This window comes from Panthera onca, chromosome D2 (genome assembly GCF_046562875.1).
Source record: "Panthera onca isolate mPanOnc1 chromosome D2, mPanOnc1 haplotype 2, whole genome shotgun sequence".
NCBI classification, from domain to species: Eukaryota; Metazoa; Chordata; class Mammalia; order Carnivora; family Felidae; genus Panthera; species Panthera onca.
In genome coordinates, this window is record NC_138349.1 from 80,631,264 (window position 1) to 80,650,520 (window position 19,257).

General features: G+C 44.3%; 1 protein-coding gene across 1 annotated transcript; it reads right to left on the reverse strand.

Moving 5' to 3' along the window:
• Positions 1-1,358: 1,358 nt before the first annotated feature.
• On the reverse strand, positions 1,359-19,246 carry LIPN (lipase family member N). Its single transcript, XM_060642973.3, has 11 exons — positions 18,996-19,246; positions 18,597-18,674; positions 17,240-17,355; positions 16,407-16,524; positions 13,913-14,111; positions 12,481-12,590; positions 9,871-10,007; positions 8,926-9,072; positions 7,226-7,297; positions 6,395-6,466; positions 1,359-2,681 (listed from the first exon to the last, which is right to left on the reverse strand). Exons 3-11 carry the CDS (start codon positions 17,342-17,344, stop codon positions 2,448-2,450), a joined length of 1,194 nt encoding a protein of 397 aa, XP_060498956.3. The 5' UTR covers positions 17,345-17,355; positions 18,597-18,674; positions 18,996-19,246; the 3' UTR covers positions 1,359-2,447.
• Positions 19,247-19,257: the final 11 nt, after the last annotated feature.

Here is a 19,257-nt window from a genome sequence, read left to right on the forward strand (position 1 = left end):
ACTTTCTCTGTCATGTGATTTGCAGCCTCTCCTTGTAGGTGAAGCAGACCACCCCACCGGCTGGGGTCGGCCTTGGCCGTGTGATCTGCAGCTGCCAAAGGTATGTTAGCAGACGGGCAGCGGGTGGAGGTTGAACCGTGCCGGTGTGATGGTGACGGTCCCCTTGTGCTCTTGGGACCTATCAGGTGAAGAACACGATCCCGTGTTCTTAGCTGCTAGTTCCAGAATGAACTGGCCTGTGGAGCAGACCAGGACCCAACCCACAGAGTTGAGCCAAGCCCAAGTGATCCCAGCTCAAAGCCCAGCCAGGCCGCACGACTGTGAGCACGGAAAATAAATATTCACTGTTGGGGCGCCTGGGTGGCTCAGTCGGTTAAGCGTCCGACTTCGGCTCAGGTCATGATCTCACGGTTCATGGTTCAAGCCCCGCGTCGGGCTCTGTGCTGACAGCTCAGAGCCTGGAGCCTGCTTCGGGTTCTGTGTCTCCCTCTCTGCCCCTCCCCGGCTCATGCTCTGTCCCTCTCGGTCTCAAAAAAAAAAAAAAAAAAAAAAATGTGCACAGCTATTCACGACTATTTGTTACACAGCATTATAGCAACAACCAAATAAGATAAATCCCATATAGGAACTCACTTAATTAACCTCTGCTTAACTAGATTACTATATCAACTGATGCCTTCTTTTCTCCCGTAGATACCTGAACTGACATCCAATGACTCCTAAATGCTCATAACTAGTAGGCTGATTTGTTATAACATCTTTCCACTCTTTCCAGTTGAACTGTATGCTTGCTGAGAGTTAGAGATTTGTTCTCAGACTTACTTATGCCTGTTCTGTTTGTTATAACAGTTTAATTGTTTAATGCATTTTGATTAATTTGGTTAAATGTGACTTCAAAAGACTGTATTGTTTGCATGAAGATTACATTTTACTCTTTGGAAGACCTCAATAAAAGTCACTAGAAACTGATAAAAATTCAATTTTTATCAGTTTATTTTAGTCTACTCTTGGTAAATAAAAATCATACAAATATGGAAGGATTTGCATTTAACGTTGGGGTTCCCAAGTGGGGTGTCTGGGTGGCTCAGTGAGTTAAGTGTCTGACTTCAGCTCAGGTCATGATCGCATGGATCACGAGTTCAAGCCCCATTTGGGGCTCTGTGCTGATAGCTCAGAGCCTACAGCCTGCTTCAGATTCTGTGTATCCCTCTCTCTTCCCCTACCCCACTTGCACTCTGTCTCTCTCTCTCAAAAATAAACAAACATTAAAAAACTCTAAAATAAAATAAAATAAAATAAAATAAAATAAAATAAAATTGCTTCCCAAGTGTTTTAAAATTGTCATTCCTTTTAAAGACACTGAAACTGAGGTTAAAAATCATGAATTATGGATTATTTATTGAAGAATGATGATGTGGCATTTGACATCCCCAAAACCCTGATCCTACGTGCAAATATCAGTGACCTAATCTACATTTACCCGTTTTAAGTTTCAATAAACTGTGGGAGGTACGCATGTGTATCATTTATTTATGATTCCTTGAGGATCGTAAACAGTTTTCCGTTAACGACATTATCATAGAAAGTCCAGAACTTTTGCAACTGAACTTCACGCTACTCTTGGAACTCTGTACTTAATCCTAGAATCAATGTGTGGCATCATTTAGAGAACGAAGGAGAGCAAGACTTAGAATATTCCTGTGCCTCCCTTGGGGCTTCTCAAATAGGTTTTCTGGAAGATGCTTTAAATGTCTCTTGTTAGCAGGCAATAGTGTAAAGTCCACATCGACAACGAAGTCACCGGTAGTGATCGGTTTAGCTTCTCTTTAGAACAAAAGAAGAGAGAATTATTTCTCATGTGTTCTAACTTAAGAGTAATCAGTAATTCAGCTTATCTTACCTGCTCATTCCCAGTTTTGTCTCCCTCTGTTTTCATTCTTTGCTTGGAACGGTAAAATGCGCTCCCGGAATACTTAAATTTTGTTAGTTTTCCTAGTCTGCTGTTTTCTTTCAGGCTTGATGTGGGCTGGGCCTTATCTCGTGGCTTGTTTAGAGATAGCCATAATGACTATGGCCCTAACGTATGGCCCTATGTCACCCCAAGTACATTCCCAAGTGGCTGCCTTTACAGAGCTTTTCCTTCCGGGAAATTTTACTTTAACTAGGAAAGAAAAAGTCCTCTTTGAACTACTCTCCCAAGTGTACAGTTAGCAGAGGTGGAAAATCGGGCCTTCCCTTGACGGAGGGGAAGGGATTTGGAGGGTGTGCGCATTTCTTAGAGAAAGAACAGGACGGTTGAAATAATTCTTGCTTGGATGTCAGCTAGGGGAGCATCTCGGCAACAGCAACGAGGCGAATGAGCCTGGAGAAGAGTTTCCTGCTGATTAGTCTCTTTTCCAGGGCCTCTCACGGGCTTGCACGCAACTTTGAGCCCAGAAGTGCATGCGTCAGGAGTATGACTTCATCAAGTCTATGATTTTCCTATACACACGCTGAGGAGCGTCGAGGCCCCAGATGAAATCAAAGTGGTTCCAATCAGGCAACAGGTCGAAGTAACTGAGATTCCTGATCTGGGGGAGTATCCTGGCCACATCCTGGGGCGTTACAAGGACGTCATTGCCCCCAACCCACATAGCGGTAGGCACTCTCATGGTGGTCAAGTCATAGAGTGGGGGGCGGCTCTGGAAGAGACAGAAAGAGCATTCGTGACAGAAAGCTCCTCATGGCCACCACTGGGTTCAGATAAGCAGACAGGCTGCTCAGTGAGCATTTGCTACGATCATAGTTCTTTCAGGCTCTGGGAAGTAGAAATATTACCTGCAGTGGTCCCTGTCTTCAAGGAGTGGGAAGGAACAAGGCAAGATATGTACATAAGCATTTGCCTACAAAGTAGGGTATGTCAAAAGCCAAAAAATGGCAGGGAAGGTAAAGAAGAAATGACTTCCGACTGGGGGTTTCACAGAAAAATGAGTCATTTGAAATGACTTTTGAGGGAGCATTGGATTTTGACAGATAGGGTTGAAGGCAGGAGGGCTTTCTAGCCAGTGGCAAGAGTGCGTACCCCCCCGGTAAGGACGGTGAACTGTCCCAGGAACCCCAGGAAGAAAATATGTGAGTGGATGAGGTAGGAGACAGACAGTCAAGGTCCAGACTCCAGGCTAAGGTATCTTGACATCTTTCAGAAGTCGGGGGAAGTGAGGCAGGGTCACTTCTCAGAGCTCTGTCTTAAGATGACTGCATGGGCATCGTCTGGGATGACCTTGAAGAAGGAACAGGCTGGAGGTAGGTCCTGAAACCATCTAGACAGGCAGTAGGGATGGTCCAGAGAAAGGGATAATGGAAGCCACAGGGATGATTAGATTCTCCAAGGGAGAAAGGAAGAGGGGTATGAAGAATCTTGGAAGAGGTTGACAGTTTGCGAGTGCGGGGAATGGAAAGTAGCCAGTGTAGACGGAGGACAACAATCAAAAAAGGAAGGAAGGGGTGCCTGGGTGGCTCAGTCGGTTAAGAAGCCGACTTCGGCTCAGGTCATGATCTCGTGGTTTGTGGGTTCGAGCCCCGCATCAGGCCCTTTGCTGATAGTGTGGAGTCTGTCTGTCAAAATAAATTTATTTTTAAAAAGGGAAGGAAAAACGCAAGAGCACTACATTATTGAAGTCTACGTTGGGGCAGTGAATGGCAAGGAGGCTATGGTGACTGGCAGACCATGTTACCTGAAGGCAAGAACGGGCCATTGGATTTGGTAATGAAAAGCCACAGGCCACTTTACATAAAGTAGCTGTATAGAAAGATGAAGGCCCAAACTACATATCCCAGGGTTCAGGAATGAGTGGAAGAGGGGAGGAAGTGGAAAAAGTCAGCCTTTTTAAATATTAAAAAATGTTGGTTACAAACAGAGGGATGGGTTAGCGAGCGATAGAATCGGTAGGTTGACAGAAGGTTGTTTGTTCATTTTCCAAAAGGAATAGCAGTTCACTGAAGACGATAGAAGGAGCCAGGAGGAAGAGGAGGTGGGAAGAGATGGGGTCAAAGGCACAAGCCCTCAGACTCGAGAAAGAAGAGGGCCTCCATTTTGGGAGAGAGGAGGGAAGAAGAGAATCAAGGGGACAGAGACATTTTAAGGTGGATAAGAGGGGCATTAAGAAATTTCATTTATGGGGCACCTGGGTGGCTCAGTAGGTTAAGCGTCCGACTTTGGCTCAGGTCATGATCTCACAGTTCGTGGGTTTGAGCCCCACATCGGGCTCTGTGATGACAACTCAGAACCTGGAGTCTGCTTCTGAGTCTCTCTCTCTCTCTGTCTGTCCCTCCCCCACCTCTCAAAAATAAACATTAAAAATTTTTTTTAATTTTTTAAAAAAATTAAAAAAAAAAAAGAAATTTCATGTATGCAGCCAATAAGTGTTAAGGGCCCAGGACATGCCCAGTATCTTGCCAGGTGAGAAAACACCGGTGAACAAAACAGAAAGGAATCTCTGCCCTCACGGAGCTCACATGGGCTAATTCTCTTGTTCTCTGTCAAACACAGTGCACACAGAGACTGCGCTGGGAATTTAAGAGGGCAAAGTGTTGAGACCAGAATATAATAAAAATTGACTTCAAATGGCCTAAAATCAGACACACATAAAACAGGGTTGGCCTGAACTAAGGTAGGACCATCTATCGAACCGCTGAGAAATTCTAAGCACGTTGACGCTCTCCCATACTTAAGTCAGCACGTTGCACCCTTCAATCTTCCAATTCTATTTATTAATTTTGTCTCAATAAAGCTGAAGAAGAAAGGACTGTGACTAACAATGGTCTTAAGGGAGTGTGTGAGATTTTTGTTTCATTCTCTTATAAACAGAAACAATATACAAACATGCAATATACAATATAATGTGCTCCTTAAAAATAATGGAAGTGGAAATATGTAAAATCCCAAATGAGAGCCTCCTTTATTCCTTCACATTCTTCCCCTTCATTCTACCTTTCGTCTCCTCTGTGAAGGTAATCTCTTTAACATTTGTTGGTGGGTTTGTTTGTTTGTTTTCTTGGCCCAATTCTAAGAATTTGCAAATATATGCATCTGTGACTATACATGGTCTGAGGGGCAGGGGAAAACTTCGGGGGTAGCAGAAATGTTTGGTATCTTGATTGTGGCATGGTTACATGAATGAATGTATTTGTCAAAACTCACCGAATTGGAAAATCAGCGAATCTTATTGAATGTAAATCACGCCTTAATCAAGCTTAAAAAACAGTAAAAACATACATACTTCTCTTAGTCGTCTTAAGGTCTGGTAGAATAATTTCTCTAACAATTCAATCCATTAGTGAGAAACTGACTGGTCTAATAAATAGCCTTAACTATATATCAGTCTGGGAAAACATTGGAAACATTTAATTTAGCGAAAGAAATGATGCCAAGAGGATTAATCCCAAGTACGGAGGGTTAAGCGGGTGTACAAATCGTAGTGTGAAAAGTCAGAGGGAAAAAAGATACCAAAGGCTCAAGTCTTCATGGGTAGATAATATTCCTTCAATGTTCTTGCGGGATCCTATTTTTTTCCTGTTGGTATCAGGAACTGGGTATTGATCTATTCTGTACATTTTCATAGATTTTTATAAAACGATTTCCATTAATATACAGTCAACAAAATTATGTTAAAGAAAACACCTCAGTAACATTGACTAGATCTTGCCGTTACCGTAAATGAAAAAGCAAGATTAAAAATTGTGTCGGGGGAGTGCCTGGGTGGCTCAGTCAGAACAGCATCCGACTTTTGATCTTGGGGTCATGAGTTCGAGCCCCACGTGCGCTGCAGAGATGACTTAAATAAATAAAACTTTAAAAAATATGTCTAGAAGCAGCGGTAGTGAGAAGATCGGAAAAAATGCAGTAAAATATTGACACGTCTAGTGTTCTCTGGGTGGAAGGATTACAAATTATTTGAATTCCTTAAGATATGCCTTTTTTATTTCTAGACTTTCTGCAATGAATGCATATTTAAATGAGACGTTTCTTAAAAAGCTCTATCAATGAGAATGCCACCAATGGCCAGGTAAGACTCTTTTCACTCTCTGATAATTTCTTTCTCTTTTTTAGTGTTTATTTCTTTTTGAGAGAGAGAGAGAATGTGTGAGTGTACCTGTGCACATGAGCAGGGGAGGGGCAGAGAGAGGGAGAGACAGAGCGTGAGCGGAGGAGGGGTAGAGAGAGAGGGGGCAGAGGATCCAAAGTGGCTCTGTGCTGACAGCAGCGAGCCCAACGCGGGGCTCCAACTCACCGACCGCAAGATCATGACCTGAGCTGAAGTCAGAGGTTTAACCGACTGAACCCCCCGGGCGCCCCTCTGATAATTTATTATAATTTCTCAAAAGCTGGCTTCTGGGGAAGTTCCGAGCAGCTCACCTGATTGTAATGATGCATGTTCTCAGCTTCGCTTCCCCAGTCATACGCCCTGAATTCATCTGATCGGTAAAGCTGAAATAAATGTGTTTTGGAAAAGTAATTAGAGTAACAGCCACAACTGTTAACAGCAAGTCTTGGGAAACCACTAGGCACTGGTTAGAAAAAAAAGGCTCCTGGAGCACCAGAAGGATATAAATACATTTTCACTACTAGAAGCACAAGGTCAACAGAAAGGGAAGCAAGGATCTCCCTTGGTTTGAAGGAAGAACTCATGGAAAATCTACACCCCTCGGGGGGGCAGTCAAATCTCTGGGGGAAGGTTCGGTCTCCTCAAGCTTTCCCTGGCTACCTCTCGCTTCAGCTCAAGGTCTATTTTACAAGCTCCGATCTAAGATAGAGTTCACTTATGTCACCTACTTGCTCTCCACCATACCTTGCCCTGTCCTTTAAAATCGGGGGACTCAGGGGCGCCTGGGTGGCTCAGTCGGTTAAGCGTCCGACTTCGGCTCAGCTCATGATCTCACGGTTTGTGGGTTTGGGCCCCGCGTCAGGCTCTGTGATGACAACTCCGAGCCCGGAGCCTGCTTCGGATTCTGTGTCTCCCTCTCTCTCTGCCCCTCCCCCGCTCACACTTTGTCTCTCGCTCTCTCTCAAAAATAAACATTGAAAAAAAATTTTTTTTTTTTTTAAATCTGGGGAAATCAAACCGAAGACCGTGTCAAGGACAAAGCAGACACCGGCTTTGAAGCTTCTTAGGGTAGACCGGCTAACCCTCTTCTTTCGGATGTAGTAAAATAAGCTTGGAATAGTTTTCCACGAAAAAGACACTACCTGTTTTATATGCAGGATGTTCTGTATCGATGATCCAGTGGGAGCGTGTGACATATACACGTCCATCCGACTCTGAAGGGAAAGAAAACACGGTACAGCAAAACTCACCCAATGAAATAAACTACACCTTCCAGAAGCCGAGAGCAATGGTGATAAGAATTAGCAAATGGAAGCTGGGGTTTTGGAAATGACCAGGCGGGTAAGATAAATAAATCATGCCAGGCGCTTGAATGTGAGTAAACCCCGCGTTGCTTGGGAGCAAACTGCCATCAGCTTGGAAGCCGTGGGTTAATTGGCTGGTTTTGAAGTAGGAGAAGCAACGATGGTCATCACGGGGCAGTGTGCTTTAGGAAGGTGCTGTGTGCGAGTGTAGGGATGTGGTGTGCGTGTGCAGGGGTGTGCACTGTCACAAATCACGAGGCCGAAAAAACCCGGATTTCAGGAAGTAACTTTGTTCATTAGGAGCTTTGTGACTTCGGGCAAGTCATTTCACATTTCCGAGTTTCTGTATTTTCACCTAGTAAGTGAACATACTAAAAAATCCTACCGTGCCAGGCTTTTGTGAGGATAAAAATAAAGTATCGTAAAAGAAAAGCAAAAAACAATCGCTTCCCTAGGTGCTGTACTTTGGCCTTTGCAAAAGAATAGAGAGATGAAAATTATAGAGCTATAATAGTAATTGTAATCCTATGTCCTAGAATACCGTATAATGAAAGCGATCAAGGGAACTATCAGAAATATTTACTTTTGGGGCGCCTGGGTGGCTCAGTCGGTTAAGCGCCCGACTTCGGCTCAGGTCATGATCTCACAGTTCCCGAGTTTGAGCCCCACCTCGGACCCTGTGCTGACCGCTTGGAGTGTGGAGCCTGCTTTGGATGCTCTGTCTCCCTCTCTCTCTCTCTGTCCCTCCCCCACTCGTGCTCTCTCAAAAATAAATAAACACTTAAAAAAATTAAAAAATACATTTACTTTTGAATAAGCAGGCTTTGAACAATGGTTCCCATTGTATTTCCGTTGGGCACAACTTAGCCTCTTGAATAGGGGTAGAGCGGGCTGGCAGAGACCAGCTATTTGAGAACTAGCCTCACTGTCACAGCCTCACTGGCCGCCATATGGAATTCAACCACATCAGTCCGCAAATGTAAATTCCTCCTTCTCCTCCTCCTTGAATTCTCCTACCAGGAAACAAAGAGTTGATGAAACAAGACTGTTCCTTTTCTGTGGGAAAGGGATTCGACCTCCATTCCATTGTGTCTTGTGCTTTGTAAGTGACGTGAGGAGTTTTATCTGAGGCCAACAGCACCCAGCAAATGAAGGCACACAGGAGATAAATTCAATGCTTGGATGTACTTCTTTTCTCTTCTGGGATTATTATTATTATTTAGGGCACAGGAGTGGTTGTAAAATGAAATGGATGGTAGTAATGGTGGCTGAGAGTAAACAGGTGAACCCTCTACTCATGGTGGGACATCATCGTTTTCCTGTGTGTGACCAGGGACAGAAGAATGACGCTGCCTATTCTTTTCCCCGGTCTTCACAGTCGTGGTCCATTGAATACCTCATCTATGCTTAGCCAATCTTTGCCCTTATGCTTTAGAATATCGTATCAACCTTTGCCGTTTAATAGATACATCAACGAGAGCCAAAGAAAAGCTGGAATTTCTTAGAGCATCCAATGGTCCCCTGATCATCATACATACCACGTTCATATTTTTCTTGTTGGCTCCAGCCCATAAGGACATAATTTCACTACATATCACCCATAATATCTTATTGTTGCAGATTTTGGTAGAAGGTGCCTTGCCCATCTTATCTTCTAAAAAGAAACCTTTGGTACCAAAAAAACGCTGTGAAAAGAAAAAAGAAGTATCCTTTCAAGAACCATTTGCAGACTCCTGGATGTTCCCCTCCATCCCCAGGAATGAGGATTTTCGGGAGATCTGTTTGTGTTTGTATTTGCTGTTTTTGCCAAGGAGACCAAGTCATCCGGGAAAAGAAACGACTCATGAATCCATCTCCCTCGAGGGAAGACTGTCTGCTCAACTCTGCCCAAATGTAGAAAACGTCCCAAACTGAACTGAGGTCAACACCCTTTGCAACAGACCTGTCAACCACACAGAAGGGAACTTATGTCACTTGAGCTTACAGTGAACAACACAATAAAACCACTATGAAACCAGTCATTAGGGACTATGGAGATTCTTCCTTGTGTCAGTTCACAATTGTTTTTTTCCATTCCCACCACTTTGCCCTAAACCAGGGCTTGATTTTATATAAAAGTTACTATGAAGCCTGAATTGGTCTCCTTGACTTCATTTTGGCCCCAATCCATTTTAGCCGACACCCCAATTTTGGCAAAACGCGATGCTTTTTGTGGCGTGAACTTTTTAGAGAATCAAAAAGCAAACAGAAAAAAAAAAAATCTTTGGATGGATAAAGTCCCAAATCCACATTGGGCACCAAACTGTTTTTTCAGCCCTTGGAAAATAACCAATAAATGTCTGAATGAATAATCGGGCTGTAGGACATTTGGGTTTGGGCATCTTAACAAACCTCCCCTATGAGAAAGGGTGTATTATTCAGGCTTATGTAACACACGATCCAAGATGGGATCCTCAGACACATTTCGGTGAAAACGAGCCTACCTTGATTACGGAATTTGGAAGTAGAAAAAAACTGGTAAAAATGCCCGTGGGATATTTGAATGAGACCACAGGACCCAAGGCAAAATTCATTTTGATTCTTTGTGCCAGTTCAGGCATGGTGCAAAAGGCTACAAACCCTAAGAGAACAGGAGACAAGACAATCTTGTAAAAATTAGAAATACCGAGGCAATGTCTGTACTAACAAAAGTAGGACTCTGCTTTGACGGGTTGTCTTTCTATTGCAACAATCTTGCGGATGAATTGGGAAACTTCTGAGATGTTCTGCAAAGATAATCTGCCTTCAGTCCCTCTGCTGTCAAGTGTCCATTTTTCTCGGATTCTGAACAATGTACCTTGGTCGGGGAGAGCGAGGGGATAAGCTGTTGGAGCCGCCCCTGCCGAGGGGCCGGGGGCGTCTTCGCTCACAGGCATGGGCTAAGTGCGGGCAATGCTGTCATTTTACCACCAGCTCTGAGATGCCGGGATGAGTCACAGAGCTTCCAGGAGCAAATAATTGGTTCATGGGAGGTGGAACAATCAGTTCTTTATGTAGTATCATCCAGTTATTCCACAATTTGTCTTTCTCACAGTGCAACCAGATTTCACTACTCCCAGTGCTTAACTGGATGCTTACCAGCCTCCAGAATCTTCCCTGCTTTCCCTCGGTCCACTCTGGTCCTGAGAGACCAGCAGTCTCCACCTGCTCTGATTTTCCTGCAACACTACTGCACCTGTTTCTAGTCCTCCCGGGACCCTGTCAGTGTGTGTGTGTGTGTGTGTGTGTGTGTGTGTGTGTGCGCACGTGTCGCAAACGCATGGGGACACAGCCGTAGCAGAGAATTTTTTCCCCTGAAATTCTTCTTGAACCATTGAAGCCATCTTGGCCAAAAAAAGAACTGACTTTGTATTGATGGGCTGAACAGCTGCTACAAAGACTGAAACGGGAATGCGGGTAGGGGGACACTTCTCCCCAGATCTTTGGAGATGTGCGGAGAAGAGTTTTTCCACGCTCACACTCACTAGTCTTGAGCTGGAGCCTGGGTTGCTAAACACCTTGCCAGGGACGGGCCCTTCTCACAGGCCAAAAATTGCTCTGCTGCAAGTGCTCCCTGGAAAAGAGCATGCCCTAAATGCAATGCAGAGCCCTGCTGATGGGATCATTTGTTTTCTTTGCGGGTCAGACAGAAGAGCATCCCTACGTGCTGCCCACTTTTCTAGACCCCACTCGAGTCATTCCTTCTCCTTCCGGTCCTTCCACATGTCCCACACCCCACTGGGGGCTGTCAGACTGACCTGCTTTGAATCTGTGCTCTTTCTGCTAAGACACCCTGACCAAGGGTCCTCAACACAAGACCCTAAACATAGTCAATGCTCGCTAAGTGTGCGCTAGGATACTGCAATTATTTGCGAGTTAGTGGCAGGTTTTTTGTTTGTTTGTTTTGTTTTGTTTTTGTCTCATTAAAATTTTTTATAGCCTTTTATTTATTTTTTTCTTTTTAAAAAAATTTTTTTTTAACGTTTATTTATTTTTGAGACAGAGAGAGACAGAGCATGAACGGGGGAGGGACAGAGAGAGAGGGAGACACAGAATCTGAAACAGGCTCCAGGCTCTGAGCTGTCAGCACAGAGCCTGACGCGGGGCTTGAACTCACGGACCGCGAGATCGTGACCCGAGCCGAAGTCGGCTGCTTAACCGACTGAGCCACCCAGACGCCCCTATATCCTTTTAGAATATGTCCTGGGATGCTCACTGGCTGTTCCAAACATATCAATATAAAGCACCAATAAATATACATCTGCTGTTGATGCTAATGGTGATAAGGAGACTGTAAGATTACTTATTTATTTTGCATAGTTTCACCCCAGCTAAAATATTGCATTCCACGTAATCTCTTAAAATGGAAAACGTTAGTGGAAGATCGCTAACAAATTGGCATTATTAATAGTATGGCTTCCTCTAAATTTGTACTTGGAACTGGATTTTTTATTTCTTTCTAAAAGATGTAGTAAATCATTAAGAAGTACATTTTCAGAGAGTAGGATCTTGGGCTTTTGAGAATTTTTCTACATAGTGCTTACATTTAATTGCGATGCCATAAATATTAAGTCACATGCTAAATGGGCCCAGTTGACGTATGCTTTTGTGTTTCAACTAAAAAAAAGTGATCGTATGTTTTCAGTTTGTTCATATAGAGATATAACCTCACCCTTTTACTATTTTTTAAAAATCCCATATGGGTTGTGAGGCAGGTATGATTGATACATATTTATCATTCTTCAGGGTTATTTCAAGGCATCAGGCTTTACTTTTTCAGCTCAGAGGAAACCTAGACGCTTAACTCTTTGGAAATACTTCTTTAGATTTGGGGCACGTGGAAATTATATCACGGTTACAAATGTGCTGTTGGGACCAGACATGGAGGAAAGATTTGTCCTACACACGGTCTCTGAAATTCAAGTTCACAACCACATAGGGCACTAGGATTTCATGTCCGGCACAAGACAGAGAATTAAGGGCAAATTCACAACCACTTAGGGCACTAGGTTAACACGTAAGACGAACTCTTGCAAGGCTCCGACCTTGTAAAACACGGACATTTGTAAACATACCTATTGTCGTGCCAAGGGAGTGTCCAATGAAATACAGCTTCTCCTGACCAGTTTTATTTACAATGAAGTCTATTATTCCCGGAAGATCGTATTTGGCCATTTCATCAAAACTGCAAAATAAAACAGGGGCTTATCAACACTCGCTCCTAAGTTTAAGACGCAGAGCACCTGCTCACTTAGTTTTTATACACAGAATTCTGTGCTGTTCACTCATTTGCCTTGCATTTCATTATTTATCCGGTCACGTGCAGGCTATTGGAGCCTTGTTGGCTGCATTTCTATGCGTTACTTTTAACGGGGCTGATTTCAAGACTTGTGTGTGCTGTCCGCCGGTCAGTCCTACCCTTTCTCCCCTTCATCCCCTTCCCTTTTACATCTGGTTTTTCTGCCTCTACTTCAAACACTCCCAGGGCTCTTGCAAGATTCATGCTCAGCTTTGGAAACAGAAGTGGTTGCAAATCACGACTCTGGCTGAGTAACTTCTGATGAATTACTTAAATGCTCTGAGCTTCAGGTTCCTCATCTGGGAAAGCAACATAATGCCAGGGATGTAGGAAGGCTGCTAAAGGTCGTCTTGTAGTAAACAGGCTCCACCTTTCCGACCAAGGGCCACGGACACAAAATATTATCCTGATGTTTGCCCCTGCCCCAAATTTACTCTATCCTTCCTTTATTCTTCCCCTGCCAGTGGGTGCTGACCATTTCATTCGTGTGCTAGGAATGCACCTTCTGTTCTGGCAGCTGGCTTGCAAACCAGCAGGGAGGTTAGCCTTGGGAAGTCTCTTGCAGGCATCAGCCTGTCCTCTGATGCCCGCAGAGAACACTTTCCCTAAAAGAAGCAGGCAGCGTATTAGACCATTGTTCTCCGTTGTCCATTAGCAAGGTTTTAAAGACCTCCTATTGGGTCTGTGCTGAAAATGGTATTTAATACCGTCTCAACCAGAGTTTCTGTAAATAAAATCGAGTACTGGTACACATCATCTCTGCAAAACTGAGTGACCGTCCGAGGGGAAAGACCTGTATTCGTAGCGTCGGAATGCACATAAGCTTCTCGAGGGCCGGTACTTAGCCTACCGTTGAGCGCTCAGGGCCCAGAACTATGCAGAGACGAGACACTCCGCAAACATTGGTTGATTGAGTGTGTGCACCGGTCCTAGAAATGTCCTGAGCTGCCCCTTGAGACACGCTTATAATGTACAGTATTGGACAGAACTGGATGTTAAAATGATCCTGGGAAAATGATGTAACTTGCTTGTGGGAGAATCAGTGGAAATCAAACTCCTTGCTATTTCTCTGCTTTGAGAAGTTAGTAGAAGCTACACGGAACCACGTGACTCCCAATGTTGCAGATTATTATTAATATCACCCACACTATTATATTCAAAGCAATGGTCCCAAAGTCTCTTCATGATTTTTCTTAGATACCGCTTACCTAAAGGCCCAGAATTTTTCTTCAGTCACTGAGAGCGTCTTGTGTCTTCTTGACCAAGTGTTTCCCCGACTGTTTCCCATCCAGACATCGTAACCTGCATCTGCTAGGAGGAATCCAAGGCTGCCATTGGCATAATTCTCAAGCCAAGAGGCATTGTCTGCAAACAAAGCGTGTTGCAAGTACACAACTGGGCGGGGACCTGGAAGGAGGCAGGAAGAGAGAGAGGAGAGAGAGAATAATTTATGATAAGTAGACCATCTCAGGAACATGATAGAAACACACACATGCCCAGAAAAAGCAAAAACCTAATCAGCATTCACCTTTCCCTTTCATATAGAGCATTTGGTTAACATGGTGTAAGTTTCTTGAGCACATGCATTGCACCTAGTGGTATGTTGACAGATGGCCACGGATGAGCTTGTTAAATTCTCATAACAACTCCAGAAAGTAGCTACTATTTTAAGGATCCTCACTTTCCAGAGGAGGAGACACAGCTTTAGAAGGTAGTTAGGTGACTTTCCCAAGGGTCCACCCAATTAACAGGGTGCAGAGCCAAGACTCAAGCCCGGTTCTGTTTCACAACCAAGTGGGTGCTTGTAACAGTGCTCACTGCTCCATGAACTCACTTTTGCGTATCTCCTGGGTCTGGCTGGCGGAGACGTGAAAATGATCATGCTTGATGGTGTTCTGTGCCTCTTCCAGGGAGGAGGGGGATGTGACCGTAAATGGACAGCATCTGGCTCCTTGCCAAGCTTCTAGCCAAACCCCCCCGCCTCTGCCTACTGGAGAGCATTTGAAAACCCAAATACAATACAACCAGCTCAACACCCCTCTGACAACAACCGAATTCCTGAGGGAGAGAGTCTTCAGGGTGGAAGGTTCCAAAAAAGTCACCATCATTCAATGGGTAAGAGCACATGCTCTCTGGAGCCAGGCTGGATTTGAATTCTGATTCCATCACTTGCTATTTGTGTGACCTCGAGAACCTGCTTTGCCTTATCATCTGTAAAATGATAACCATGAATAGTACTGACCTCATACGGATGCTGAGAGCTTTATCTGATATAAATTAATGTAAAGCTTTTAGAATAATACACTTAATAGATGGCTCTTAATTCCAAATCTTCCCCAAATCCTCCCTCCTTAAGTAAAACCTTTCCTGGAGAAATCCTCTCCTTTTATGCTTCCTGGCCATTACCCCCCCCCCCCCCCGCCCCCCCACCCAACTTGGGCTGGTATTGAAACGAAACGAAGATTAATGGAAGACCCAGGATGCCGTGTTAATGTGAATTTCAGATGAACGATAAAAAAACGTTTTGTATAAGTACATCCTAAAGTGGAACTTGTATGAGAAACCGATCTGTCATTGATCTGAAAGTCACCTTTCACAGGGTGTGTCCTATTTTATCTGGTAACCCTACCTAACCCCACTCCCAGTTTTCATTCCAAAACCCTAGAATTACACATTTCTTTGTTAGAGGCAGAGGAAGTTAAACAGCGTGATGTTAGTTGCCCCTGAATGTGACTGGCAGGAGAGCCCATGCAGCAATCTGAGTAAATGACTTTGCCCTGGAGCCTCCCCAGATACTTTGCTCAGTCTTCCCTCTTTCTCATCCCGAGATCTGCAGTTATGTGTCCCTATTTAAAGAATAATTCCTCGGGGCGCCTGGGTGGCGCAGTCGGTTAAGCGTCCGACTTCAGCCAGGTCACGATCTCGCGGTCCGTGAGTTCGAGCCCCGCGTCAGGCTCTGGGCTGATGGCTCGGAGCCTGGAGCCTGTTTCCGATTCTGTGTCTCCCTCTCTCTCTCTGCCCCTCCCCCGTTCATGCTCTGTCTCTCTCTGTCCCAAAAATAAATTTAAAAAAAAAAAAAAAAAAAAAAAAAAACGTTGAAAGAATAATTCCTCTGCTTTTGTCTGGCTGGCTCTTTATTCCAAAATTCAGACCTTCCTAACACCATGTTCTTTCATTCCACAAAACTTCTGTCCCTCAAATCAAAACATAGGTGAATGTTCCAGGTTTCCTTCCTGGAAAAAAAGTTGCAGATATGTCACGATCATTTAACTTGATTTTTCCCCCCTTTAGCCTACAGAGAAAAGCCTGTTGATCTTTGCAGGGGCAGGAGAGACTTCACGCAACCCAGTCAACCTCACACAGCCCAGCAAACGTCTTTCCAGCAGCCAGGAAATCTGCTTTCCTGGGATGTAACAATTTTCCGCATGAGAGATCAGTAATGAACCAGCGAAATGCATGCTTTGCCTTTGCATTTACACCCCTGCCCACAAGCCAAGTCGGTCGCCTTCAACAAGATCAGTCTTGCCCTTTGTATTTTTAGCTTCTTGCCTGGCTTCAGAGAATGGGAAAAAGAATGAGGCTCCCTGTTGACTATTTAAAGACTCATCCAGTTTTGACAAACCAGTCATTCCATTAAAGGAAAGCCAGCAGTCAATGTTAGTCATTTGCTCTCCTCCTTCACAGGAGAGACACATCTCATACCTGTGTTTCTATCATCTGTTCGCCCGTGGGGGATTCTATTGATGCTGAGGATGTACCCGTCTTGAGTGGTGACTTCATACTCTTCACTGGGGTAGCCATTATAGGTGATGATCTCACTCTGTCCAGTGAAAATACAGGTATTAGCTCAACATCTTCTCCAGAGGTCATCAAAAGAAACCAGAACAAAGAATCTGGTGTGTGTTTATTGGGGTGAGTGATCTGAAATCTGTAGCCCCAGGTAACTGTAAGGTTAATTTACTATGTAAAGTCTTGATAACGAATAAGCAGACTATTAGAAAAGGTCTACTATTGGCAAATCTGGGGGTGAGTGGTTGGGTGGAGATATTATTTAGTATCGACCCATTCTTCCTTTTATTTTTAATATGAAATGTACTGTCAAATTGGTTTCCTTACAACACCAGTGCTCATCCCAACAGGTGCCCTCCTCATTCTTCTGACAAAACTATGTTCTCAAGCCAATTCTCCAGACCCCTCTTGGTTTAAAGATAATAAAACCACAGTCCACTAGAAGGCTGTCATATCTATGATCCAAATGGCTTAAAATATAAATTCTTAATGTTTTAAAAAAATAATTTCAAAAGAGGAGGTTGCCTACAATCATGAGTTCGCTTTACGTGACTAGAGAGTATTATTTATTCAATCAGAAGAAAACATCAGCCTAGCTTGACTCAGAGAAACGTTAAAATCACCTATGTTTTTTTTTTCCATCTGTTTCCTTCTCTAAGATTTTTCTGCTATCACAAGACCTTTGCTAATCTCACAACCCACGCATCAGCCCTATGTGATGTCTTTCGGAACCTCGCATGACTTACAATATTCATCCACACTTCAGGATTCGCTTCATTTTCCAAATTAAAGAAGCTACCAGCATTTAAAGTTCCACAGAGCAAACAGGTTGTTGTGAAAAACAGCCACATCGTGGGAATGCCTGACATAAGACATTTAATAATCACAGATTAATCTTATACATCCACGTTGATGAAGGGATGAGAATAATGCCCTGGTGAAAACCGAAAGACGAGCGTCCTAGAAACACCGAGAAAGCATGGGAGGGAGCCAACGCAGTAAGCTACCTCTGAGCAGGTGAATCCATTGCTCACATGGAAACTGCTATGACCCCGTCCAGTTCTTGAAGGAAATTTAATTTAGTATGGAGGCTTATTTCTTGGTTTTCTCTTACTCAAAGTTTTTTAATTATGTCATTCAGTCTCTGCTCACCTTCCAGTTGCCGGATACCTGAAGACACCGAGGACAGGTGTCTAAGCCACAGAAAAGTGGAAAGTGCCCCTATTCTCTACCCCAACCGGCTTCCCACAAGACAAACAAGAGCAATGAGCAGAGAACCTGACTATCAGTTTCCAGGGAAGGGATTATTTGCCTTGGGGACACCCAGAGGGGAAGGTAGCGCGTTGAAATGTGTTATCTCTTCCTTGGCACGGCTTCAAAGCATTTCTTCCAAGGCAGCCCGACCTCATTGCAGTGCAGAGGGCTCGTCCTAAAGGAGCTGCAGCCCCATGGTCTGAGATTGGGATCCAGCCTCACCACGGACAAGATTTCTGACCTTGGGCAACTGATTTAACAGCTTTCTCTCTTGGTTTCCTTGTGGGCAAAATGAGGATAATGATGTAACGTCCCTCACAGGGTTACAGGAAGGATTAAGTGACCTACCGTGCAGTAAGTGTATGTAAGCCCTTTCACTATTTTTCCTAATCTGAGCATGAGCCAGAAAGGAACATCAGAGAGCTTTTCCTGGAACAAATTAATGACTCACTTCTAGAAATTGAGAGCTTCCTTCTGAAGTTAATAGCTTTCCATACATTTGCTGTCCAGTTGAAGATAATCTGCTACCTGCAAACGTTATGTAATTTTAAAGGTTTTTAAACCTAGCGGTAGCTAATGTCTACTCAGTGCTGAGCTCGTGTGGAGAATAGCTCTACATACTTCGTGTATGTTATTTAAATCTCAAAGAAACTCCATGAAGTAAGTTCAATCATCCTCGCCTTAACAATGAAGGAAACCAAGGCTTAGAGAGATTGTAGATCTATCTAAGGTCACAGAGCCAACAGGTGACAGAGGGGGACCAGGAAGGTCGGCCAACTCCCAGTAGCACCCTTACATCTGAGAACCATTCCCGACCCACCTCCCGGTTGTGATCCATTTTGATCTTACCTATTTAAGGAAGCTTCCCCTGCTCCCGAAGACTCCGTGCCGATTAGGAACCTCCGGACTTCTGCATGTGACATCAGGCTGAAGAATGAGATGTAGTTGCAGTGACAGTTAGAAGCTGGAGAGAGGAGAGACCGGAAGCCCATGGAAATGAGGAAACCCTGCACTAAGGCACCGCCCAGGGCGTCTTCCTGACGCCCCAAATGTCATGATTCGCTTGTAGATTGGGAAATAGTGGTCTGCACGATGCCAAATAACCAGTTTGACTGAATCCTTCATGTTTCCACTGAGTGTCTGCCACGGCAGGGAGGGTTCAGCAACAGTTTCAAAGTCTTGCATGAGATGGGGAAGTAGGATGTACCGATCATCCTAATGGCCAAAACCAGGCATAACAATGCCTACCTTTCCAATGCCGTAGCGTTTTTGTCGTGAAGCCACGTATGTAAAAGCACTGATGTCAACCATGCAGCGTGGAGGGATGCGATTGATTGTGGCTAAGTTGTGGCAGTGAGACCATCCAGACTCCAGGCCCCGGACGCCCGGCGGAACCCAGTACTAGCATTGTGCCAGAGGAAACTGACCATCGTGGGTGCTGAACCACAGACCACGCCCCTTTACTTGAAACAAAGGGGAAGCGCACCTCGGTGGCTCAGTCTGTTGAGCG

Coding starts and splice junctions, on each gene's coding strand:
- LIPN (XM_060642973.3), bottom strand. CDS start 17,344: ATGTGGCTGTTTTTCACAACAACCTGTTTGCTCTGTGGAACTTTAAAT. Junction 12,591..13,912: donor GAAAAATTCTGGGCCTTTAG/GTAAGCGGTATC, acceptor TTTATTTTGCAG/TTTTGATGAAATGGCCAAAT. Junction 10,008..12,480: donor CTCCCTTGGCACGACAATAG/GTATGTTTACAA, acceptor CTGTTCTCTTAG/GGTTTGTAGCCTTTTGCACC.